General features: G+C 41.8%; 3 protein-coding genes across 3 annotated transcripts; all 3 read right to left on the bottom strand.

Annotated features, from left to right (window-relative positions):
- Nucleotides 1-417: 417 nt before the first annotated feature.
- LOC141813365 (auxin response factor 2-like) lies at nucleotides 418-8,788 on the bottom strand. Its single transcript, XM_074701322.1, has 10 exons — nucleotides 8,197-8,788; nucleotides 8,054-8,110; nucleotides 7,792-7,974; nucleotides 7,565-7,649; nucleotides 6,347-6,437; nucleotides 6,090-6,254; nucleotides 4,368-4,487; nucleotides 4,217-4,292; nucleotides 1,965-2,127; nucleotides 418-1,876 (listed from the first exon to the last, which is right to left on the bottom strand). Exons 1-10 carry the CDS (start codon nucleotides 8,506-8,508, stop codon nucleotides 927-929), a joined length of 2,202 nt encoding a protein of 733 aa, XP_074557423.1. The 5' UTR covers nucleotides 8,509-8,788; the 3' UTR covers nucleotides 418-926.
- Nucleotides 8,789-12,182: 3,394 nt separating this feature from the next.
- LOC141813572 (NAC domain-containing protein 73-like) lies at nucleotides 12,183-14,973 on the bottom strand. Its single transcript, XM_074701530.1, has 3 exons — nucleotides 14,836-14,973; nucleotides 13,770-13,962; nucleotides 12,183-12,736 (listed from the first exon to the last, which is right to left on the bottom strand). The coding sequence occupies exons 1-3, from the start codon at nucleotides 14,971-14,973 to the stop codon at nucleotides 12,183-12,185; spliced, it is 885 nt and encodes a 294-aa protein (XP_074557631.1).
- Nucleotides 14,974-21,315: 6,342 nt separating this feature from the next.
- Nucleotides 21,316-24,501, bottom strand: LOC141813571 (uncharacterized). Its single transcript, XM_074701529.1, has 2 exons — nucleotides 21,902-24,501; nucleotides 21,316-21,819 (listed from the first exon to the last, which is right to left on the bottom strand). Exons 1-2 carry the CDS (start codon nucleotides 24,486-24,488, stop codon nucleotides 21,470-21,472), a joined length of 2,937 nt encoding a protein of 978 aa, XP_074557630.1. The 5' UTR covers nucleotides 24,489-24,501; the 3' UTR covers nucleotides 21,316-21,469.
- Between the last annotated feature and the right edge of the window lie 1,716 nt (nucleotides 24,502-26,217).

Genomic DNA, 26,217 nt, shown 5'->3' with positions numbered 1-26,217 from the left:
CAGACACCTATTAATTATTCCTTTTTCTTTGATTGATATCATGTCAATGATTCCTATACTACTCTGTCATATATTTAGTTTAGTGTTTTAGATCTGAAAAAAAAAGAAGAATTTAAATTATAGGCAGACGAGGTGCCCTAAAGAAGCTATTATGATGGATTAGGACTAAAGAGAGACCAAAGTTAGAATTCCCAACTATTTAGTGATATTCATAGTCAAGTCATGCTCTACAATATTGTTCTTTTATTATAGTTTTGGGAGTAGTTGGTAATTAGGAAAGATGAAAACAAATAACTATTAGGCATTAAGTACGGCATTTTACCAACTTAAGAAGCAAAAAAAACAAACACAGCAAGGTATAGCAGTAACGAATAGGACCTTTTTGCATTGGCAATATTGGGTTTAAGGACAGATATATAATGTAACAAGGACAGAAATATAATGTAACAAAGTCGGAACACTCGCCAGATACACAACATGATCATACTTAAACATCTGAGTAGGAATTAACTGAATAGGAACAAGTAAATAGAAGAGTACTGAGACGTACGTACATAGCCTTTGGTTCATAATACGGTGATAAAGATGCAACAAGGCACTCGTTTATGTTGTCATAATTTGGTAACACCATTGAAATGATCCATGAGTCCACAACCATCCACCATAAGGATCAGTCTCTTAGCATCATGGTTGTCACTTGCAGGATTGCGGAAAGATTTGAACATGTCTACACAGGGAGAACATGTCTACACGGAGATCTGCAGAGACTTAACACATACTGGCCACCTTTTATGCATTATTGAAAGCATATCTAGTATTAGTAGATAAAATGGCTTTCTTACCCATATTTACTGTTCGTTGCAAACGTAACCAAGATACTAGTTTCCATGAACGAGAGCCACCTTCTTTCATTAGGTAGCAGCATCCTAAAATGGAGCTGCACACAGAGCATACAAAGAACTTGCTCCAATGCAACTGCACCCGACAGGCTTAGCAGGCATTTGAGGCATTGGAGAAGTTGTGAACCCAATATCAAGCTTCCCTGGAGTTGAACTTGGAGAGAAAGGTAGAGGTTTCTCATGTAAATTTGCTTCTGGAATCCTTTCAGTCAAAGGAAATCCAAAAAGCCTACAACCATTTTGGCTAACATCCTGCCCCTTTTCTCTCTGCACCTTACCATCGATGATGATGGGATCATGGATTTTGACCAACTTGTGCTGCTCATTGGCAAGATGATAACCCACTGTTGAAGGCCAAAATCCAAAGGTTCCTTCTTTTTTATGCATTGCTTCCACGCCATTTGTCTTTAAAAAGAACGGATTGCCATCATGCCTCTCTTGACTAGGATTAGATGGAAGTAGCGAAGTTTTGGAATTTGCTTCTTGAAACATTAGAACTGAGGATGGAGACGATGCCTGAATTAGTGGCAAGGATGGTTGCACAAGTGCACCATATCCCACAGACAATGCAGGTAGACTTTTTCCAGCATGAGATGTTTGCACACTATCAAACAATCCATATTTACCATTCCCAGTATGAGCATCAGATCGAGCTCCAAGAAATGGTGGAACTTTTGAGAAAACTTCTTGACCTTGCAAGACCCCTAAGAACCCAATGGGTTCCCTAAAGCCTGTGCAGCTTAAGGAGAAATCAGAACCTCCATCTGGGATTCTGATCCTACTACCTTCAGAAACAGATTCACTTGTCATGCATCTGTTTGCATTGCATGGATACCCCTTACCTTCCGAATATTGAAGATTTTGGATATGAGCATCGAATCCAAAATTATTTGGAGTTTTGAGTCTCATTAATTCTTGACCTTGCAAGACCTTGTGGAAGCTTGCAGATTCCCTCAAGTCCAGACACCCATTTCCATCTACAGTAAATTGGAAATAGCAGTTAAAATAACTTGAGAATTTTCTAGTACATTGGAAAATAATTTCTGAAGAACAAGAAGCACCTACTCAGAATTGGATAATCCATACTGACAGGGGGTAGACAAAGTTTGGCCCTTTTGGAACCTGTAGTTGAAAGGCTAGCAGAGCCTACAACAGACCCAGTTGATTCAATTTCCCACGGAGAAATTTGATTTCGTCTATTAGTATCCACATCATCATCCCAGTTAACCTTCAGAGAGTAAGTGCATTTTCAATCAGAATTCTGGGCAACAATTGAATAAAAAGGAGATGATAAATATAGAGAACATGAACTTCCAATCATTTATAACATTCTGTATTGTCACAAATGCTTACAAAGTGAGGGATCATGTGAGTCAAAATAAGGACGATAAGCATCTATAAGCTGAAAAATGTATATCAGCAATAAAATAATGTTTCACACTAGGTATCATCAAAGAAGCATTATGTGTTCTGGCTGACAAAGAAAAAGCATTATGTGTTTAATTATTCAGCAGACTACCACCTATCCTTTTGTCAAACAAAGATTCAGTTCTTACACCATTAGTGTAAATTCTACCAATTTTTCACTCTAATTGTGCCAGTGTCCATCTTTCAGTCTCGTAAAAAAGTAATCTGTCCATGAGCCGGTATGAGATGAGATAATTTGTCCTACCTTTGTCCTTGGCAAGCAAAGCAAGCTGTTTGTTATTGCTAGCAAACAGTCTGGCCACATTGCAGTTTCTACTGCAAACCTGCTCCGCCTCCAATACAAGGTCTGAAGCAAGTCAGTAAAACTGTAATCTGTCTCTCTTTTGGGAAAAGGAATTTCTTTCTCTATGAAGGTTTTGCCTGACCAAATTGATCCATTGAAAAGACCATGCAGTAGCAAAAAATTACACTCATTTCTATAGTCTTGACTGAAAATACCTTCTAATCATGTTCTAATCTAGTGTGTCACTTTGCTCTATTCGCCAGTGTCCAGATAGCAAGAGTGTGTTCACAACAAGAGTTTCCAGGAACTATACATGAAGAAAGCAACCGTCAAATTCTGTTGATGGGAAGGGGTAAGTTGGGGGATTGTCAAAACAACTGCAGATAGTGAGCAAACTGACAACTTGATTATAAGAACCTACCATCAACTAGATCATGTTTTAGTAAATTCAATGATGCAGTAATGGGGCTAAGGATTTTGTTGCGGTCTATGTTGATATCAATATAATATTTTATTAAATAAACAAACAACTTTTAGAAAATGAACTTTCCACATAAAAATGAACTTTCCTAGAACCTGGCCATGTACAACACCTCTGGACTCTGGAGAACCAAGGCAGAAGATTGGAACAAAAGGATAAACAAACGAGGATAAAGTATGCCTTAAAACATTCTAGCCAGAGCACATGCTTAAATGCAGACAGACACAAATGAATTCAAATTCATATGTTTAAATTATTTAACTGACCAAAGAAAAGGGGTAAAATATATGAGCAAGACACTACTCGATCTGAAAACCCAAGCCAAAACAGTTGGTATTAAATTATTACATAAAACATAGAAATATAAAATTGTATACTACATAGTTTGACTCATAAGTGACAAGCCCTCACATGCTGCACCACTAGACCTCACGTGATGCCAATTAGAATGATTTTAGGAAATGAGTTAATCTTTAACAAAGGCATCAAGAATTAAGTGGGAGAGATGGTAAAACTTTAAGTTTAGTCTCACAATGTGAGTTGTTGAACAATGCAAAAGCTTTAAAAGCTTAAATAAGTAGGTTTAGGTTTAATCATTTTAGGTTAGTGGTTAGACATGACAAGTTAATGAGTCGGATCTTTTATCGAACTGGGTAGTGACAAATGTAGGTATTGTTCCGAACATTTAGTATCATGTTAGTGTAGACTCCCAATTACTGGGAAGGAAAACAGAGTTCTATAAAATTAACGATCTGTGAACTCTTACAGTTGAAAGTTATAACAGTAACTAAAGGGAGTAGGATTAAGTTAGTTTGAACCAGTAGGATATGTGACAATGAAGTTCAAAGAAATCATTTCTTCATTTCCAAAATCAACCAGGAGACTGCTTAGTATTCAGTTTAATATTGCAAATGTAAATTTCTCAAAATTAAGGGCTTCTCATACACATCCTAAGTGACACTATGGATAAAGATAGAAGAAATTTATTTTCATATTGTACTGGATAGCAGTTTTGCACACCGATTTCATATGGAGCATATAATAAGTCTACACACAGCAAAGTTGAAATAGTAAATGAATCAACTTTCTGTAATGAGAAGAAACATGAACTGTGCATGAGTATACCAACAGACATCTCCACTTTGAACCAGGCCATCTTTGAGGATCAATGTCCCTGATTCCAGTTATCAGCCCTGTAGGCCTGTAGGAGAAAAGGATGATTTTCATAACAATTCAATTTATTATCCAATAACAGTTGGAGAGTTGGGCATCAAACCTCCTTTCTGAGGCAGCATCATTTTCATAAAGCATTTTAAAACTCGTTCCCACACAAAGGGAACTCTCGGAGCTTCTTATAAATTTCCAATATGGAACTACAAACGCTGATGAGCTTGTCCTGTAGTATATAAAAACTTTAGAAAGCCATTTCAGTATAATGGCATGCCCACTTTGGCATTTAACACAAGCAATATCAATAAGTTTGTGAATATTCAGACATTAAAAAAAACATGTAAAATGCAAATGTAGCTTCCAAAACAGAAATGGATACATGAGATAAAAACATTGGATGACCTTTTAAAGAAACAACATTGAAAAACACTAGCTATGGGATTTGATATATAATTCATCATCGAACAATTACTTTTCTAACAAATACACACACAGACACAGCGCGCGCGCGCACACACACACACACACAAACTTCAATACCACCTTTACCATGTTATACAAGTACTGATTGAATACTAATACACAGGAATATGAGACAAAGTCATATAGGGCCAGTTTTATAAGGAAAACAGAAATAGCTAGTGTTATAGGATTTGATATATAATTCATCGTCGAACAATTAAATCCATCAACGGTCAACAACAGTGATTATCACACACACAAAAAAAAACTTCAATACTACCTTTACTGTGTTATACAAGTACTGATTGAATACTAATACACAGGAATATGAGACAGTCATATATGGCCAGTTTTACAAGGAAAACAGAAATAGCTAGTGAATGAATGGAGGTAGGGTAGACTTGTGATTCCTTGGAAGGAAAGAAAAAGGGAAAGTTTAAATATATAACATTGATTATTTAAAAAGATATAAAAAGATTAATCTAATAGATTTTTAAAAAATATATATATATTTGAGTGCTATTTAGAAAACTTTTAAATCAAAACCATGCACAAATTGCTTCCGCTGGTCCATTTGCCATAGGAAACAACAGCAACCTAAACCAAGTCCCAAACTTAATTAGCAATTATTTTATTCCTGTCTCAAACAACCACAACAGTGAACCACGCAAGTATATTAGGTAATAACGATTGAATCTATTTTAGCCATCAGCCATCCTTATCTGATTAGAAGCAATGTTGTCCTATTGGATCTTCTCTGTAGCAACATTTGCTGTGTCCTACTCAATAAGAAAAGATGTTGCTTAACTTATTAAGGCTAAACTACAATCAAAATACTTAAAATTCAACTTAAATAGTTGACTAATCTAAAAGCAATGATATCTCTCAATTAGTACACAACTTTGAATGTGGGACTAAATTGAAATGCCACAAAAGTAACCAAGATTTAAAACCAAATAAAGCATTATCATAAGCGTGCCCATTTTTCTTGAGTAGTCTACTACATTAACTTCAATTGATATAAATAATACATATCATGTTGAATGTCAGGGCAAAGTATAGCACTGTACTAGAACGTGATGAATAAAAAATACGGCATTTGTAGGACCAATTTATACTATAAGATTCCATCTCGAGACAAAATCTTGCTAACATGACAGAAACACAGAGATCCAAGTCAAATTAAACCACTCTGGCTCTTCAGCACTCACTGCTCAAATATTGACAATCACTTACATGGCATCATGTATCTTTGCAACTTTTACTCTCTATCACATCATGTAGGTAAATAATTTTCAGCATATCCATTGTCCATGCATGAATAAAAAATCTGCAGAAAACTAATTCAACTGCCAACTTGAGTTACCTTGGGTTATAATTTATATAGAAAACCTTTTTCATAGACACAGCATTAGAAACAACTGCCAATGTAGTTAAAGCCACATCAGGATTTTGATGTTCAGGAACTGGAATACAGCCTTTGGACTGAGCTGCACGCCTAACACCCAATCTGAGCACCCCATCATCACCTCTATATGCATTAAAAGGGAAAAAGGAATCACAATTCTATAGGGTAGGGTCAGGTACATGTTCATTAACTTGCAATATGCTAATAACGACTACCGAAGAAAGAGCACTGCATCGCCTGAAATAAGCTTCTTCCTATTGACAAATGCACTCCATCCAGTTGTAAGAAGGTGTCGACGAGGTTGGCCTAAAGTTCAAATATATGAAGCAACCATCACTATGCTATATAATATCGAAATTAAAACTGAATGATTTACTAAAAAATCTAAATCCAACATCCAATTTGTTACTGATATTATTCACCATGTAAACTAATTCTTAAGTATTTTGCAAAAAACTGCTTGGAGAATAAGCATACTGATAAAACTTGCAAAAATAAGAACAATGGATCATGAGTCTGCGGTATTTAATTTTGGCTGAAAGCCTGCCATTGAAGATATAAGATAACTCATAACCTCAGCAAATAAATCACTTCCCTTCACCGAAGATAAGAAAACAATGTGATAAGTTGTTTGTGGAAGATTTTGTGTTAATAATTTTGCTTCAACTTTATTAATTTTTGTTGTGGTAAATTTAGAAATTTTGCAGAACATTATGGTACATATGAAAATAATTTAACAACATTCTGAGTTTCTACTAAATCTTGATCTTTGTCATGTAGGTCGTTCATGGAACCTGGTTGATGTCATAGATGTCCAAGTTTTTAAATGTGATACATATTGTCACAGTATTTTGTGACTTATTGATATATTTACACATCTACTTTATTATAACAATAACTTGAGGTTTCATATATATTTATCACCAAATATCAGTACTTTCTTTGTTGTTATTGTTTGATAATATAAGTTGATGGAATAGTAAAGATTTGGAACAAACTTTGAAGAATTAAGATTTCTCATAAAAGTTGATGGAATATTAAAGAATATGATCAAGATCCAGATGCTTAAGAAGATTTTGGTGACAGTTATCTGAACAACAATAAAGAAAAATTTTATGATCTAGCATTTTCTTAGTAATAAAGTTGATTTTAAGTGTTCAAGTTAATATAACACGCTACCAACTTGAGATAACTCCCCCTTTTAGGCTTAATAACTTTAGGCAAATTAAGGGCCTTTAGGAAATTCAGGTGCTTTCTTTTCGCTTAGTTTTTTGTTTCCGCTCTAGCTATGGTGAAATTGAGGTACATTTTTTAAATTTGTCTAGGAAATTGAGATACTTTTTTTAAATTTGTCTCTAGATTTTAGAGCCATTTTTATATGAATCAGGGAGAAATAAGTAATATAACTTATGCTGTAACATTGTCCAACATACCTCTGTAGATATGGCGAAACCTCCACTCTGTTCCATGCAAATCTTTCGCAGTAAGCTCTTGCGAAGGTCGCTGCTGCTTATAGTCCTATTTAGAAGAGTAGAAGCAGCAAATCATAAGGTTGAACTAATGGTTTTCATATCAAGAGGTAGGCACAGTAAAAAGAGGTAATATATTTAAAAATAGAGAATCTAACTAGAAATAGAACATGTTTAAAATGTCCAATTACCAGTGGAGGAAAACAGTCCTCAGCAGCTCGACGAGGGACAGAGAACCCTCCGTGGGTGCTGGTGTCAGAGGCAGTCAGAGTCTTACAGAACATATGGGGCGTGGATGACCTGATCATGGATTCACTATCCTCGTATCCCTCTTCTCCTTCAGTCTCGCCCTTGTTCACTCTTCCTTCCGATTCCTAAGCCAAAAATAGGTAACAACATCAAAATTGAAAGCAATACCATGACAAAGTGTCAAACGGGAATGAGGAGACTAACCTCGCTTTCGGAGACAAGAGAGAGCCGGGCGTAAACTTCATCTGTGCCCACGTCGGCCTGGGTCAAAGGTATAGTGTGAAGAAAGATCTCACATTCAAAACCCTAGAACTGAATGGAATAAAGCAGAGGGCAGACGAACAAACATGGAGATTAATATCCATCACACGGCAGAACACATGAGGCGGCACATCGAAGCGGCAGGCTCCCCATCTCCCTCCGTCGCAATCAACGCCACTGAACCCCAGGTACTCCAGATGCCCCTGCGGAAGGTACACCAACAAGCTCCCCTTTTTGGGCAGCCATATCCGGGGCCCCGCGCACGCATGCCAGAGCTCTAGGCACACCGACACCGCCTGAGGCGCGTCCGCCGCCGCAGGGGCAGCGCCGAGCCCTGTCAACTGCTCAGGCTCCTCCTCCTCCTCCTCCTCCTCTATGGTATTCAGATCGATGCCCATGTTGTCTGAACTCCGTGAAATAAGAAGCAAGAATCAAACGGCAGCGGAGGCGACGATAGGTAACGGACTCAGGTGGAGATGTAGATTAGGGAGGGAGCAGCGAGGACACAGGGATGATGAAGAGACACATGACGGCGATAGTGAGGAGGCTCGTGAGGGGGCCTAAAAGATCGAAGGCCTAAAGAAGACAAGCGTTGGAGGCGGGAGACGAGCAGCTGAGGGAGCAGAGCCAAAGAACACTGAGCCGCAGAAGCAGCAGATAGATGATATAAGTGCTAAAGACCAAAGACTTTAGCTTTTCTTTTTCACTTTCTTCCTACTCCCCCTCTTTCTCGGGGCTCCCTAAACATTATACATAAGCTTTGCCAAAAGGAAACGAGTCAAAAGCGATGCCCCAACCACGCCCCCACCCTACTCCCTGTAACAGGCCCGACCCCCTTAACTATCTCACCGCCACCACCATCTTCAAAGATCAACTCGCTCCTCTCCTCCATCTTTAATCCATCTTCTTCCGGTCTAAGATGCTTGCTGTTGTGTTGTTTTGCGTTTGTCGTTGGTAGCTGCCCCTGCGCACTGGCTCCGCGTCAATGCCTGAATCAAATGGGGAACAGTGGCTGAGAGCGAAGAGGGCGGAGGCCTCTGATCACTTTCTCCTCGCTTTTATCCACGAGAACAGTGCTGAAATTGCAGCTGTTGCGGACAGAGGTGTTGAGGTCAGAGATGGGGATGGTAGCAGCAGCGCTGCCGGAGGGCGCTTTTACTGGGCTTCACTGCCCTGTTCTGCTCAGCAGCCGCGACAGCGACCTCTTATGCATTACTGTTGGATTTAATCTCGCTTTAATCTCTTAAAATAAATTTAATTATAATTTATATATAAAAATTTAATAATAATTAACATCTCATCTTTATTTTTCATCGACGAAGATATTATAGTATCGTCATTTTAATTTTTTTTAAAGATCATCCTCTTATTTGTCACCTCTTCATTTTTATTTAAAATTAAAATTTTATTTTATTTATATTTTTAATTATTTAAAATTTTATATACGATTTAAAATTTATAAATTCTATCATTTACCCCCTCTCATTTTTCGCATTAAAAGCTCCTCCTTTTCAGTTTTCTCCCTCTGACGCTTTTGTTTTCTGTCCATGCTACATCAGTCGACAAGACGTAAGAACCCTTCTGCTTTCCCCGGGCGCTGTGTATATTATTGTCTTGGTCGATTCGATTCTCGGTGCTCGCCACCACACTCTCCTTGGCTTTGCAATACACAACAAAACTCACAAGTGTTCTCTCTCTCGTCGGCCCCGCCTCCCTCTTTAGAGAATTGTTTGGACGTGGTTGCATGATTCACGTCTCGCGCACTCTCGCTCTGCTGCTGCCGCTGCTGGGCGAGAGGGGCCAGCTCAAGTTCAGCTGTGGCTGTGCGTGAGGATAAAGACTACTTGTGCAATTGGTTGGCATTGTTGGCCGGGATTTTAACGCGCTGGGCCGCCCCCATGTGGCATGCGACCTCCTCGTCGAGACTAGACTTGCATGGAAAAGAAAGGGTTTTGGAAGAGCACAGGGCATAAAGCCCCATCCCAATCCCTAAAGTAGCTTCCGAGTGGAAAAACTTTACATTGCTTGATACGTGCTTCCTCTTGCAGCGATTGGAGCCAAGCCACTGCTGCCCTTCTGTTTGCATCTACGGCGGTGCCGTCGATAAGGTTGAGAGACTGTACTTAATATTCTGCAGTTTTAAACAAATGCAATTGTTGGCAAACTATTCCAATTTCCAAGTGTGAAGTGCCCAAAGTTCAGAAATAACTTGGTAAAAAATGTGTGCGTGGAAAAGTAGCCAAGGCAAGATTTTGGGTACGTTGAAAAAATAACTACAGTGGTGTTGGGCCCTGAACAGAGAGGCTCACGTGGTGGGGCAGTGAACGGTGAGGAACCAGAAATTTAAGTACGTCCCTCTCGATCTCTCGATCCAATCAATGGACTATACAACAGAGCTCTTCGCATTGCCTTTGTAACGTTAAGGTTGGTAGCGTCCCACGGCACAAAGCGAAGGCCCCCCGGATAAACCGCTCTGGCTTTCCTGACACACAAACTCGTCGGTTTTAACTTTACTTCAAAAATCTGAACATGAAAACAGGAAAAATAGAACGTAACCAACGAGAAAGACTACGCTAGCTGCAACGAGATAATTCGTCTTTACATAGAAATTTTTAAGTTTAAATTTCAAATTAACTTTAATGTTGGTTAATTTTGCTTCAAAGAGAATGGACGAGGGAGGATAGATAATAAAGAAAATTCTCTTGTCCACTCAATCGCATTATTAAATAGATGAATGACGAAGATAGATAGCTGAGATAATGATGGCCGCCTAGTCTGTCCTTGGTTTATTACAGAAAAACAACCAGGCAAAAAATGAAATGATGACAGACAACTAGAAAGTGGAGGAGCCGCCCTAGTTGAGCAGTGGAGTGAAGCCCAATGATTTGGTGTAGCACAAGGACAGCACTTGCACGCTTATGGAGGCAAAGATTCATGTCACCGTCATCCTATTCTTTCGAACCCATCGAAATTATGAATTACATTGATAGAAAACAAATTAATATTTTTATACGTTTCTATTCGACCCACCCAATTAGCAGAGAGCTTCTTAGCTTGAGCAGAGAGAGCACTAACCCCTCGAAGAGGGCAAGAGAATGACGAGAAAGAGAGAGAGAGAGCGGTGTGTCCCTTAATGAGTTGCGACGACACGTCTTTTAACACGACATGCATCTTTAATCTTTCGCTTTCTTTTCTTCATGTTATGTGGAGGCCTTAAAACATAAGAATGGTGTCACAGGATATTCTCTGTTAGCCACCAATTGCATGCGCAACGTAGACACAGGAATTCCGTGATCATATCGAAGCTCATTTTCGTCACGTTTTAATCTTTTAATGCGGCAACTTAATTAAAGAACGATATATTAATTAGATAAAAAGCTATTAACGAGAGAATCCTAATCCATAAATCATCATGCTCTGCTTTTAGTACAACTGAACTCGCCTAAAATATATAAAGCAGTGACCCCACTTGGGAACGATAAACAATGGACACGCATCTCTTAAAGATGGACATTTGTCGACGTCGATGTGGCTCTGCAAGTTTTCATGTCTTCATTTGATTTCGTGCAATAATTATAGACAATTTTCTAACAGCAATGATGAACAATGAGTAACGTTTGGGCATTTTCTCCAAACAATTTTTTTTTTTTTTTCAGTATGTACATTACCCTTCATTTTTTACTCTACGCTCCGGTCTAATTAGCAAACTAAGTTAATTTATAAATTATCTGGAGAGATGATTTATGGCTGAAAAATGAATTTTTAATTATCTATTAATTTAACACCATCCACGTGTGATATCTGGGCACACCTTAATTTTATTTAAATTTAAATTGTAACTCTCCAAGCTGATCATTTCAAAGGCAACGTACATAGTAAAATAATTAAGAGTTGAAATCCTGCCAATCCAAAAGAATCACGGTTTCAAATAGGGCCTGACCATTGGGCTGAAATTAAAGCCCTGAACATGTTCAGAATCAGACAACAAATGAAAGACTTGTACTCAATGCCGATGTCCATGCATCACTAACATACGTACGGTAGTCATGCAACATATGACACGGTTTGCAATTCAAGGAAGGCAAGAAGGCCCACTACTGGAATGCACTGAAAATTTAGGCACCAGATGCGTCGGACCATTTTCTTCCCTTCCTCTCTGGTTGTAAGATCCGAAAACAGAAGAATTATAGCAAATATTATTACTGATGTCGCTACCACGATCATCCCCTGCAGAACTGAGGCTGCAGCTTGTCTGAAACAGAGCATGAGATCTATTGGCTCCGCCGGCCGCTCCGCATTGCCTCGGTTGTGTTTGATAGAAAACCTTGGAGACGACGAGCTGGCCTTCCTTCTCTTCCTCGTCGGAGCCCAAGTGGTACTGGTGCATCACCCAGTTGGTCTTCTCCGGCTTCCGTTGCTTGCCGTAGTTGGTGTAGAGGACGAGGATCTTCTTGTAGCCTTTGAGGTTGCCGCCGACAAGTACTGGCCGGGTCTTTCCGGTCTTGTGCCACCGTGTCTCGCAGCCGTGCTGGTCGTTGAGGACTTTTCTGCGCTTCCTAGTGCCGGTGGTGTAGGCCTTGGACGGGCGGTGGAAGAAGTGCCGGACAATGCCATCCGTGCTCACCCCTTTTATATATATATATATATATATATATATATAAAAGGAGAAAAAATCATTGGCAGACGAATAAAAGCTAGCTAATTGTCATGAATGATATTAATTTTGGAGCCTTTGGATATATTTTTCAGCACTGATTTAATGCTAGAAATAAATTATCTCGAGTGAGTTTTGTTGTCTTAAATTAAAGGTATTAATACGAGTGCATGGAAGTATTGATCAAGAGTTGTTAAAATATATGCAATTTTTAGCTGAATTATAACTTTTAAAAATAAATCCAGAAAAGACGAAACAAAGTACTTGTCGTTTAAAACAACTAAACGATACTCACTTTCACAAAAAAAAAAATCTAATAAAATTCTATGAAAGATATAATTTACAATTTTCTCACAGAACAATATATTTGCGTAATTATATATATTTGCTAAAACCTTCTCCATGTTTATAATTATGTACTCTATCAAAGTACGGTTTTAATAAATAATAACTGGCCTAATAATTAAGACTAGTTTTTTGTTGTAATTTTCTTATAAATCCACTCTACAACCTACTTTTTTCTAAGTAACAGAGAAACCCTACATATGTTGTAATAAATTGTGACACCCTAATGAGTAATTGATTTACTTATTTATTGCGTCATGCCACGTGTCTGTAATTAACAAAGTGAACTAATTAAATTAATAGAATTAAGGTTGGTGAACTGAAGAATTATACAATTCAAATCCACATATTGTAAAAAACATGTATTAATACATACCACCATTTTCTCTTCTTATCATTCAATTTATCAATTTTTTTTCCTAGTGTTGATCAGTTGTAATTTATTTATTATATGTGTATGCATATATAAATAATTTCTCAATTGTTGCAGTAAGGAAACAGCACTGATTTATGGCCTACATATACACATAACTTCTCTCAAAAACAAGAAGATTGAGATTAAATTAATCGATAATATATTAACTTCAGAGATTAAAATGTTGCATATAAATTGAATGATCAAAATGAGATTAATTAGCTAAGATGTTAATTATTTAGTACCAGGAAGCTTCTGCGGGTGGGTGTAGCAGATGCCGTTCTCTCCTTCAATTGTCGGGATGAAGTCGTCGACGAGTGGGTGAAACTTCTGCAACTCTGGCCGGGTCTTGCCCTCCAAGTGCTCCAGCAACTCCTGATCCGTCGGGTCAAACTTTACTCCGGCCGGCAACCCAGGCAACTCTTGAATTCCACCACCCTTCACACTCATGATCATTAATTATTAATATAATGCATCATAATCAAGTGCAAGATCATATATATATATATATATATATATATATATATATATAGGAAATTGATCAGCCGCGCACCTTCCCTACGCGATCCCGTCCGCACCTTCTCCTACCCACGCCCACTGCCGCCGCGATTTCATCGCCGTCCGGCCATCTCCGGCCGCCGGACCGGACCCAATCGACGCGCCACTGGCCGGCGCGTCGACCGGCGTCGGTCCGGCGGGCGGAGATGGCCGGACGGCGGCGAATTTGGCCGGAAACCGAGACCACAGTGACTGGCGCCGTTTCCGGCCAAATCGCGGCCGGAATCCGGCCAAATTCCGGCCGGAGACCGGCCGGGGAAGGACCGCCCGGCGCCGGCGGTCCTTCCCCGGCCGGTCTCCGGCCGGAATTTGGCCGGATTCCGGCCGCGATTTGGCCGGAAACGGCGCCAGTCACTGTGGTCTCGGTTTCCGGCCAAATTCGCCGCCGTCCGGCCATCTCCGGCCGCCGGACCGACGCCGGTCGACGCGCCGACGAGTGGCGCGTCGATCGGGCCTGGTCCGGCGGCCGGAGATGGCCGGACGGCGATGAAATCGCGGCGGCAGTGGCTGTGGGTGGCAGAGCTGCGGATTCCGACCGAATTCGCGGCCGTCCGGTCACCGGAGGCCGCCGGACCGACGCCGGTCGATGCGCCGGCGAGTGGTGCGTCGATCGGGCCCGGTCCGGCGGCCGGACGGCGGAACGGCAGCGGCGGCAGTGGGCGTGGGTCGGGTGTCGCGCACGGTTCGCGGACGGGGATTCGCGCAGTAGATCACTATATATATATGTGCAATCAAATTATCTGTAGATGAGACCTGATGATGCTCCTGAAGGTGGATGCGATGACCACAAGAAGGACATGTCTTGATGAAACTGGAGTTCAATCTCCTTCCAACAGAGGAGGCAGCAGCAGCAGCTGGACTTTGGCCATCGTTGTTGTTGCACCATGTCATCTTAGTTTATGAACTCTCCTTCGTCTCCGGAGGAGGCGACGACAAAGAGAACAATAATCAAACAAGGCAATTAAGAAGATGAGGGAAAAGGAGGGAAAGGAGGAAAAGAGAGAATCCGAGCTCTATTGACAGCACTGTAGATCTCACTTGTCCTTGAAGTGCTGGGAAAGAATAGTATTTCCTTCTTCCATGATCGCGGTCCTGGCCTTCCGACCATGCCGATCGATCCACCTTTGGCTCGGCGTTCGAGCAAAAGAGAAAAGGACCAATAATAGCTATTGCGCAATCAATCTCCAGCTTCTTCCACACACACAAAGAGGAAAAAAAGAAAAAGATCTCAATTTAATTAATATATATTACTTAAAATTAAAAGGACAATATAATTTGAGCATGAAGTAGTTGGAAGATGCATGTTGGGTACTTAAGTACATGCTCATGCATGTGAGACTAAAACAAAGAGTATGAAATCAAGGAATATAATGTGGAGGAAATTAAAGACAAATATACGTGCTAACAGATGAGAAGGTTGAGTAAAAACAGGGCAAGAGGGAGGTGGTAAGAGACGTTTCACCTCACGGAGAGACGTATATAGACACTAATTAAACAACAACGAGAGAGAGCGATCGGAGAGAGAGGTGAGATTCTTGCTTTTCTTTTCAGGTCCAAAGTCACGTTAGAGTAATCTGGAAGATAATGCATGCTTAATGGATTTCTTGTATTAGTTTGATAATTTCAAAATGGTGATATATATATATTATTTTTTATTTTTGATGTGGCCGATTTTGATTAATTTTATATGATAGAAATAGTTGAGGCTGAACTTATCTGTCAAGCTAGAAAGTCAATATAGTCAACATTGAGTAGATCAATGTCTCCATCTTGACCTCGATTGACTGTCTCGGTCATAGCTTTATACTTTACCACTTGGTTTCTCGGTCACACGGCCACTTGGCCACTAGGCCGTCTAGGCTACTCGGTCTCTCGGTCATCTCGGCCACTCGGCCACTCGGCCATCCCGACTTGGATCGTCTTGACTACTCGATTATCTCAGCCACTCGGCCACTAGGTTGTCTAGGCTACTCGGTCTCTCGATTATTTCGGCCACTTGGTCATCCCGACTTGGATCGTCTTAGCTACTCAGTCGTCTCGATCACTCAGCCATCCTGATCTGAACCGTCTTGTCTACTCAGGCATCTCGACCTGGACCGTCTTAGTTACTCGATCTCTTGGTCATCTTAGCCACTCGCCCATCTCGACCTGGACCGTCTTGGCTACTCGATCTCTCGGTCGTCTCGGCCACTCGGTCATTCCGACCTAGACCGTCTTGTCTACTCAGCTACTCGGTCATCCCGACCTGGACCGTCTCATCTACTAGCCACTAGGTCTCTCAGTCACTCCATCTCGACCGATCTCGGCTATCAACTGTCTCGATCACTCAGCCTCTCGACCATACGACCACTCCATCTCACCCGATCTCGGCTATGGGTCATCTCAGTCGTTCACACTCTTAGTCATACGATCTCTCGACCACTCGACCATCTCGACCTCTACCGTCTCGATCTCTCGGCCTCTCGACTGCTCAACCAATCTATCTCTTGAACACTTGACCACTCAGCAACTTGGCAGTCCGGCTCTCGGATGACTCGGCTCCTCCATCGGTCATTCTCTTTTAATCTCTCATAATTAAGCAGTCCCTCGGCCCGCTCGATCTCTTCACGCCTCATCTCCGTTACCATTCCCATCTCTCACAGAAACTGTCAAAATGCCCTTAGCGTGCGATGTCTGCCAAGGGGTCAGGGCGATTACGAGGTTGTCAAGTCTGATTCCCTAGATCCCCTCGTGCTTGTACATATAGCTAAAAGGTAAGAATAATCAGCAATGCGGAGCCATATGGTGCTTGCGAGGTTAACCAATTTGGTTCCTCAAATGCCTCGTGTGGGAACCCCATGTCAGCAACTCGCAGAATTAGTCTCCTTGGCCTTGACAAAGGTCTTCCCTCAGGTCGATATAAAGATTCCTTTGTCGCATCACATACTCTTTTATCAGCATGCCAAGTTAACTCCTTAGATATTTCCTTACTCCGAAACATTCTTTGAAATCTAGGAATAGGAGGAAAGTACCATAAAATCTTTGCAGGGACTCCTTCAATTATCCTTGAATTCTTGGCCAACTTCCACCTTGACATCCCACAAGTAGGACAATGGGTAAAATCCTCGTACTCCTTCCAGTATAGGACACAATCATTAGGGCAAGCATGTATTTTCTTATAAGTCATCCCCATTGCACATAAGCTTTTCTTTGCATCATATAAAGATAAAGGCAATTCATTTCTAGCAGGAAGCATTTCTCCAAACAAGATAAGTAGGTCAGTAAAACTAGTATCACTCCAGCTGTATTTCGCCTTCAAGTTATATAACTGCACAATTGCAGATAACTTTGTAAATTTTGTACACCCAGGATACAGAGGTTTTTCAGCATCTTCAAGTAATTTTATAAATTGATCTGGATTCTGTGAACTTTCATATGCAGCGTGTACCATATCTACAGGTTCATCAGCAGCAAAATAGTTTTCACATTCTCCATATGCATCTTTCTCTTTCTTTAAATCCCCTAATATAGATTCTTCCCCATGCCATATCCATTTTTTGTATGTTAAGTCTATACCATTGCAGTACACATGTGCCCTTATGCTGTTAATATTATTGTTCCATAGATTTCCACATTTTGTACAAGGACAAGGTATACTAGTAGGATTAGCAGCATGTTGCAGCGCAAATTGCAAAAAATATTCCAATCCAACTTCAAATTCATGTGATAATCTATCCTTTGACATCCATGCTTTGTCCATTTTGTTGTACTGATGAATCAAAAATATCACATTGTTAACAAAAATCATTGCTCTCCAAATTGAGAATTGTTTATAGAATTTAACCAACTCGTATGTTTACAGCAACAATGCAGAAGAAATCAGATTTGCCTTCGAAGTCAAGTTTATACATTTTGTACATGCTACATATAATTTAAGGATAATTGTTTCAATTATAAACTTAAGATGTGAAACTAGTTTAAAAGATCTATCATAATTTTTGCCAAAGAGATTTTAAGCATGTAACAGGGTGGTTCAGACAAAAGCAACTTATATGTGAATATTAAGAGAAGCAAGTTTCTCCTACCCAGAAAAGAACATCCATTTGATTGAGACAACATTGTAAATGAAAAATAAAATGCCAGAAGACACCCAACTAATTATGAATTAGTGTTTATTTCATCTGATCACTATAAGACAAAAGCAAATATTATCAGTAATCAGTATATGTTTCTAGAGAATAGCAATCAATAACCACAAACACTTTTTTCCACAAGCCATAGTGAACTTACTCTTATTTCACACATCGTGTTAAAAGTTTGGTATTTACTCATGATCAAAGAAATGGTTAACTAGATCAGATTATACCTCAATTAAAATCCAAGAAAATGTAGGACCGATCTTGCCCTAGTTTCCCCTCAAGCTCTGGTCTTCTCCAAGCTGGCAGCAAGGGCGGAGGACTGAGGAAGGAAATCAACGGCGGTGGCTCCCCTATCTTCTCCCTGCGGCAGCAAACCGAAAAGGAAAGAATCTGGTTAAGGAAGGGGGAATAAGGCTTCAGCGTCGGTGCAGCAAGTCAGCGAGGAAGAATCGGGGAAAGGAGATGGAGCAGGGGAGGCGGCGATGCTCCTTTCGACGGGCGGCTCAAACAAAGGAGACGAAGCTTTGCGGCGGTTGCGGAGGGGAGGTGGGCCACTCGAAGAGATAGGAGGGGAGGTGTGGAAGTGGAGCCAAAGGTTGCGGAGGAAGCTTAGCGGCGGTGGAAGCGAAGCTTAGTGGAGACGAAGGTTGCGGAGGAAGCTTAGTGGAGACGAAGGTCCGGAGGAAGCGAAGCGGCTCCCGAACCTCGGTTGAGAAGGGGAGGGGAGGTTGAAGACGCGGCGGTGTCGTTGAAGCGGCGGTGTCGTTGAAGCGGCGGAGAAGATCGAAGATGCGGCAGTGTCGAAGATGCGGCAGTGTCTAGGGTTAAGACAGAGACGAGACGTCGGGAGCGCGAAGAACAGAAAGGTGCGGCGCGACAAAAACCTAAAGGGCAGTGCGTGTTAAGTCGAGCGGGGGATGGGAAAAAGAAATAAGTTTTTTTTAAACTATTATAATAGTAGTGCGTGCAAATAGACAACGGTTTTCAAACCGTTGTCGTAGTCTTCAAAAACCGTTGTTGAAAGCGCACATAGACAACGATTTAAAACCGTTGTTGTATCCTCAAAAAACTGTTGTCGTAGTCTCCAATCAACCTCTCAAAGACAACGAAAATAGACAACGGTTTTCAAACCGTTGTCGTAGTCTTCAAAAACCGTTGTTGAAAGCGCAAATAGACATCGGTTTTAAAATGTTGTTATAGCTTCCAAACCCGTTGTTGAAAGCGCAAATAGACAACAGTTTTCAAACCGTTGTCGTAGTCTTCAAAAACCGTTGTTGAAAGCGCACATAGACAACGGTTTAAACCCGTTGTTGTATCCTCAAAAAAACTGTTGTCGTAGTCTCCAATCAACCTCTCAAAGACAACGAAAATATACAACGGTTTTAAATTGTTGTTATAGCTTCCAAAACCGTTGTTGAAAGCGCAAATAGACATCGGTTTTAAAATGTTGTTATAGCTTCCAAAACCGTTGTTGAAAGCGCAAATAGACAACGGTTTTTAAACCATTGTCGTAGTCTTCAAAAACCGTTGTTAAAAGCGCACATAGACATCGATTTTTAAAACCGTTGTTGTAGCCTCCAAAAATCGTTGTCGTAGGTTCTAACCGATGTCTCAAAGACATCGGTTTTTGTTAAAACCGTTGTTAAAAAGTAAAAGACATCGGTTTTGACATAAAACCGATGTCTTTTGAGTGTTGTTAAAGACCGATTTTCTTGTAGTAAAGTCTTTCCAGATGTATGAACAATGCTTTTGACAACTTCAGTAACTTCGTATATTTTTTCTTATGCATCTTTTTCTATCAGTATTGTTTTGAATATCGGAGTGGTCTGTCGGGATTTTGATACTCATCTAACCCTTCTATTCAGTCTCTCTTCATGTCTCTTCATTGGTGGAAGCAACTATGCGTGAGTCGAATTTTTGTTAACTGATAACTTGACTGTCCACAACATTCAGCCAGAACAATATTTATATCAATATGGAGATTACAATCCACTCATAACTACCAGACTTGGAAACGAAGCATATGTATTGAGTTACAAGATACGACCTAAAATAAAGTATGCCTTCGTGTTTCTACTAATATTATACGCTGAAATAAATAATAAAACATAAATCATATATAGCTTTGGCAAACGCAGTCTCCCTGCATACCGTCTACATGAATATCCCAACTAGCATCGATCGTTTGTAAATTGGAAGAGATAAAGTATTTCAAGTTGCAAAGCCTAAAGCCTAAGCAAAAATAAATTTAATTTTATCTATGACCTGTATTTTGGGCCTAAGTAAGATAATTACTATTAAAAAAAGTCAATTACTATTAAAAAAATTGACAATTGGGATGACTTCGGAATGAGTTGGAGGTGAGTGTCATGCTATGTTGTTGTCACCACTCTTAACAAAATTGACAATTGAGATGACTTTGGAATGACGAAACAAGTTTCTGGAATATAATTGAGTTGGTTATCGAATTTTTTCGAAATCGAAATAGTATCCTTCTACGTCGTTGTCAACTATAGTTTTTTTATTTACCTCTTCATAGAAAATGATAAGACCGATTGTATGAAATCGTTAGAATGACAATTTTCATCTTTATGCTGAAAAGGAGGGAACGTTGCAACACGATAGATTGAATTGAAGTTAAAAAGACATCGACGAAGAAGATGGGACTTCAACTGTATTACATTAATCCCAACACAGAGTATATGAAATCATACCCGAAGAAACCAAGGGATGTACTTTCAATGATAAAACCAAAGACATCTATTTTCACATAAATAAATCGATCCACAAATTGGTGACTTAAACGCCAATTCACGAAAGCCAACAAAAGATACTAATTGCTGATGCAGACAGTCTGAAGGACTGCACTGCATGACAAGCCTCGACAGTAGTCAACTTGAACAATGTCTCCTCAATTACGTAATCTCTCTTCGAACAATCAATCCACACTATCCAAAGTACAGATCTTTGAAGAAACTTTTTGAAAGATTTCAGATGAAAGGAAACGCAGTGTACAAATTAATGTAGAAACTTTTCCAAAACCTAACTTGAGCTGATATATATATATATATACTTCCGTCAAAGCTACTGGCACAAAATCTTGAAGAGAATCTGGTTGTCGAAAAGATACATTTAGATTAGTATTTTTGTTTTCATCATAAGACCAGTGCACAGTTCTATTCGAACGGTATGCGACACAATAACATAAAGCTGCTTGGCTATTTAACTAAACTAACAACGATGTACTAATGCTACTAATTAGCAGGGTATCAAACGAGCTTCGGGTCATTGATTGACGGGTTAACCATGTTGTCATGAGCCAGCTCAATGAGCATCTTCACCACGGTTCTCATGGATGGGCGATTAATCGGGAGAGCGGCGGTGCAGAGGCGGCCTATGTTGATCGCCTTGCTAATTTCTTCCTTGAAACAAAGATTGAGCCTTGGATCGATCACACTATCCACTCCTTTCTGCTCCATCGTACAGCACACCCACTTCGCCAAATCCTTCTCTCCGAACTCAGGATCCACCGGAAATCTCCCAGTCACCAGCTCAAGGATAACCACGCCGAAGCTATATATGTCACTTTTTTCAGTAACCCGCAGCGTGTACGCATACTCTGCACAAAAAAGCAGAGCCCTCGCAGTGAACGAGAGCGTATCTTGAACAAGAGGAAAAATGAGCAGTGAAAGTGGACGAACCTGGAGCAATGTAACCGCAGGAACCAGCAACGAATGACATGGACTGTGGTCCCTTTTCGATGGTCTTTGCGAGGCCAAAGTCTGCAACTTTGGCCCCAAACTCGGCATCCAACAATATGTTATTGGACTTGACGTCTCTATGAACGATGGGTGGTTCGCAGTCGTGGTGAAGGTAGGAAAGCCCCTCCGCCGCATCCACGGCGATCTTCAACCTCATTGGCCAGTCGAGCTGGGCTCCTTTGCTGCTGTGTAGCTTGTCTCCTAAGCTCCCATTTGGCATGTACTCGTACACCAAAAGCTTGCAGTCGTTGTGCGTGCAACAGCACCACAGCTTCACGATGTTCTTGTGCCTTACCTTCCCCAAAGTTGCCACCTCTGCTTCGAAGCTATCCCCGAAGCCCTGACGAAAGTAACTCTTTTTGGAGGTTCCCCAGAGTTTCTTCACTGCCACCACGTCGCCGCTTGCGAGCACAACCCTGTAGACCCTGCCAGAAGCTCCGGTGCCGATCACGTTATCTTCGTCCAGGCAATTCAAGATTTCATTCTCACTGAGCACGAGCTTATGGAAGGAAGTGAGCTTCAATTTTAGCTTGTCTACTGCTGGTTGTGCCGGCTTCGGGTTCTTATTCATCCAATAAAACCAAATTGCGCCAAGCACGAGCACGAGCGCTAAGAGCACAAATAACGATCGAAGAAGCCACACGATCACTTCGCGCTCAGGATTGCCTTCCTCTTTCATTCGGGGACAGAGGCCAGTGAATAAGTCCCCGCATAAGCCGGGATTGCCCAAGAAGCTGTTCTGATAGCCCTGAGCCACAAGCAGAGGAGGAAGACCGCCAGATAGCTGGTTGTTAGATAGGTTGAATTGAATGAGTTTAAGGTTCTGCAGTTCGATTGGAATCACTCCGCTGAGTTTATTCCCAGAAAGATCGAGATAATTAAGCACTGGGAGATCACCGATCTCAGACGGAATGCTACCGGAGATCTCATTGTTCGCGAGGTTCAGCTGGCTAAGCTTCTTCCACGACTGGATCCCTCTGAGGAGCTCGCCGGATAGGGAGTTGTTGTGGATGTCCAGCTCTCCAAGCTCAGAAAGGTTCAGCATGCTCGCCGGTAAAGGCCCCGAGAGGCGGTTATTGGCGGCCGAGAACTCGTACATATTGAACAGAGATCCGATTTCCTCCGGAATGGGGCCGCTAAACTGATTGTCAGATATTAGGAGCATGGACAGATTGGCCGCCGTGGATATCGCTGGAGAGATACTGCCGAAGAAGGAATTACCGGATAACTCGAGCAGCGACAAGTGAGGCAGTCCCCATAATCCTGAGGGGACCTCGCCCGAAAGATGATTGTTAGGCAGTCGCACGCGTGTTAACGTCCTACATCTGCCAAGACTCTCCGGCAACCTTCCTGAGAATGAATTGTTTAACAAAAGCAGCTCGGCCATCACGCTGCCGCCACATAAACCTTCAGGAATATCGCCGGAGAAGAAGTTGTCGGAGAGATCAAGAAATCTAAGTGGACAGTTCATGCCAAAATCAGCAGGCAGAGAACCCGTTAACCGGTTGGAGAACAGCCGGAGATCGATAAGGTTCTTGCACTGAGAAATGGTCCGAGGGATCTGCCCGACTAGATTGTTCTCGTAAAGCTGCAAATTTTCGAGGTTTGGAGCGAGGAAAATGTCGTCAGGGATACAGCCGGAAAGCTTGTTCATGGAAACGTCAAGGAAGCGGAGTTGGGTGAGGTTGGAGAAGCCACTGGGAAGCGGGCCGGAAAGCGAATTAGAGTACAACTCAATTTGGACCGCTGACGACAAGCCAGCGAGTGATTGGGGAATGCTTCCGGTGAGCGAATTATAGGTGAGGTCAAGATTTACTAGCGAGGAAAGGTGGCCAAGCTCCGGCGGGATGCGGCCAACGAGGTTGCAACCGGCGAGCCAGAGCACGCGAAGCTGCGTGAGGTTTGCAAAGGTTGGCGGGATCGGAGAAGGAGCGAAGTCGTTGTAAGAGAGATTAAGCTCGCGAAGAGAAGACAAATTAGCGAAGAAGGAAGGCAGCGAGCCGATGAGCTGGTTTCCCACGAGGGACAGCGATTGGAGGATTGCGAACTGGCCAAAAGACGGCGGCACTTCGCCGGAGAAGTTGTTCTCCGTGAGATCGAGGTGCAATAGGACAGGGAGAAACGCGGGTAGGGAAGCTGGGAGCGGGCCGACGAGCAGATTCTGGGACAGGTCGAGGTGAGTAAGGGCGTAGCAGCCCCGGAGCGCGGATGATGATAAGGTGGAGGTGAGTTCATTGTTGGAAAGCGAGAGAAAGGTGAGATGACGGAGACGGCAGAGGGCGGAAGGGAAGTGGCCGGAGAGACCGAAGTTGGAGAGGTCAACTGCGGTGACGGCGGCGGAGCTGCAGGTGACACCTCTCCAGTCGCAGGGTGTGGAATCCGCCGGGTTCCAGTTGGACAGGGCGTTGTAGGGGTCAGAGAGGTAGCTCTTGGCTAAGAGAAGAGAGCGAGCTTCTTGGTTGAGGGAGAGAGAGAGGTGTGGAATAAAGAAGACGAAGCTGAGCAAAGCAAGCAGGGAAGCATGCATATTGCAGTCTCGCAGAAGCTGAACCAGCAATTTTGGCACTGGTTGTGTGCGCTTTGATAAGGGTGTTAAAAAGGAGAAGAGGAGGGGAATTTACTGAAACAGTAGGTTGCTGGAGGATTTTAAGTCAGGTCCCTTTTCTCAATGCCAGCTTTGATTCAACAAAATGAGCATGAGAAAAGTTTATGTTTTCCGGGATTGTAACTTTTGGCCAGTTCTTAGATTTACTGAGTGCGAATCCAAGGGATTGATTATGTTGGAGGAGGACATATGCGTTTGGGAAGGGTTTGCGTAGAAGTTTCATATCTTCTGTCTCTCGTGGACGATTCTGTTCTCTCAACAATTTGCTCGCAACGTGGCGATGAAGTGATTCTATTAAAGCATAGTTTGCATGTTGGATAGAGATTTGGAAAATGTGGTGCAGAGTCTCGGAGCATATTAGCATGGATGGCCATTGGGAATTCTAAAGGTGGTGTGGGTATAATGTTTGCTTGGATAAGGCCATTATTGATCGATCTTTCTCCCCAATTGATCTTCCTTTTTCTTTAATTTCTTGAACACGACTGATCGCATTGGATTACAGATTTATCCGATGGTTGTTTCTAGGATTTAAATTGATCGCATTAACTTGGTCGTTCTGAGCATGAAGTCATGCATGGCGCAAACGTCGGCAGCGGGATTCCTGCACCGGTCCCTGTCAAATCCAGCGTCCCACCGAGCCCCCAGAGCTTTTATGCTCATGAAAGCCAATTCGCAATGGGACGAAGCACTGCTCTCCTGGCTCCAACTCCCAACACGAATATCTTTCGGATGGGAGTTAATCGATCGCCTCGTATCTGTCAGAGAAAAGTTTGAAAACTTCCTCACCACACTTTTCTAAAGCGAAATACGAGCGAAGCGCGTGCCATCGAGAGAGTTACCAGGAATCTGCTGCTCTGTTTCAGATAGGTCAACCTGCTCTGTTTTTTATTAGGTGGATAGATAAGAATAATTTACGCCAGCTAAAACATCATCTTGTCCACATGAATTGTGCTGCAAGGGAAGCCGTCGATTGCATGCAAGGCAACGGGAGGCGGTGGAGACGAGGAGGACAAGGCAGAGATTGACGTGAGCGCGGTCGGTAGGGGATGGAGAGGGAGAAGACAGACGATGAGATGAGAGGCTCTGTGCTCGTCGTTCACGTGATGCCAAGGCGATTTTGCTTGCATGGGCTGCCTTAGGGGGCCGTTGTGTCCGGTTCCTCTTCGGTGCTCTTTCTCGTGATGAGCAGCCAGCAAGCAATGAGCAATCCATGACGTTGGTCCCTTGCGATTTATCAACATCTCATCCCATCGCTGAGTTTGCAGTTGCACGGCACACGAGTGTTTGGTGGGCGACTGGTCACGTTGTTTGGCTTGCAGCACGCTGCTCCTGCTATGCTCCTGCTCCGACTAGGAATTTGAATCGGCTAAAGGACAAATGTTTTTGTCCTTTGTTAAAGGAACAAAAATTGAGCACTGTATCAAGAAAGGCAGCAGAGTTGCAGAAGAAAAAGAAAGGCAGCAGAAGCAAAACTCCCGTGCCATTTTGAGAAAGAAAGTAAATTATTGAACGAAGGCAAATTTTACTAATGTATAATTAGATATCATTTATTTTATTAAATAAACAATTGTCGAATTGTCTCAAGTGTCAAGTCTAAGACCAAGCGAGTTGACTTGATAGTCCAAATAAAGGCACTCCTGAGCTAATTAAC

Source organism: Curcuma longa, chromosome 20 (assembly GCF_044706935.1).
Source record: "Curcuma longa cultivar G26 ecotype Majalengka, Jawa Barat chromosome 20, ITB_CL_G26_1.1, whole genome shotgun sequence".
In the NCBI taxonomy this organism is placed as follows: Eukaryota; Viridiplantae; Streptophyta; class Magnoliopsida; order Zingiberales; family Zingiberaceae; genus Curcuma; species Curcuma longa.
Note: the sequence above shows the minus strand (reverse complement) of the source record. Positions and strands in the feature narration are given on the sequence as shown.

Coding starts and splice junctions, on each gene's coding strand:
- LOC141813572 (XM_074701530.1), bottom strand. CDS start 14,973: ATGACATGGTGCAACAACAACGATGGCCAAAGTCCAGCTGCTGCTGCT. Junction 13,963..14,835: donor ACCTTCAGGAGCATCATCAG/GTCTCATCTACA, acceptor ATGAGTGTGAAG/GGTGGTGGAATTCAAGAGTT. Junction 12,737..13,769: donor CCACCCGCAGAAGCTTCCTG/GTACTAAATAAT, acceptor TATATATAAAAG/GGGTGAGCACGGATGGCATT.
- LOC141813365 (XM_074701322.1), bottom strand. CDS start 8,508: ATGGGCATCGATCTGAATACCATAGAGGAGGAGGAGGAGGAGGAGGAG. Junction 6,255..6,346: donor GATGCAGTGCTCTTTCTTCG/GTAGTCGTTATT, acceptor TAATGCATATAG/AGGTGATGATGGGGTGCTCA. Junction 1,877..1,964: donor TATGGATTATCCAATTCTGA/GTAGGTGCTTCT, acceptor AATTTACTGTAG/ATGGAAATGGGTGTCTGGAC.
- LOC141813571 (XM_074701529.1), bottom strand. CDS start 24,488: ATGCATGCTTCCCTGCTTGCTTTGCTCAGCTTCGTCTTCTTTATTCCA. Junction 21,820..21,901: donor CTGCGGTTACATTGCTCCAG/GTTCGTCCACTT, acceptor TTTTTTGTGCAG/AGTATGCGTACACGCTGCGG.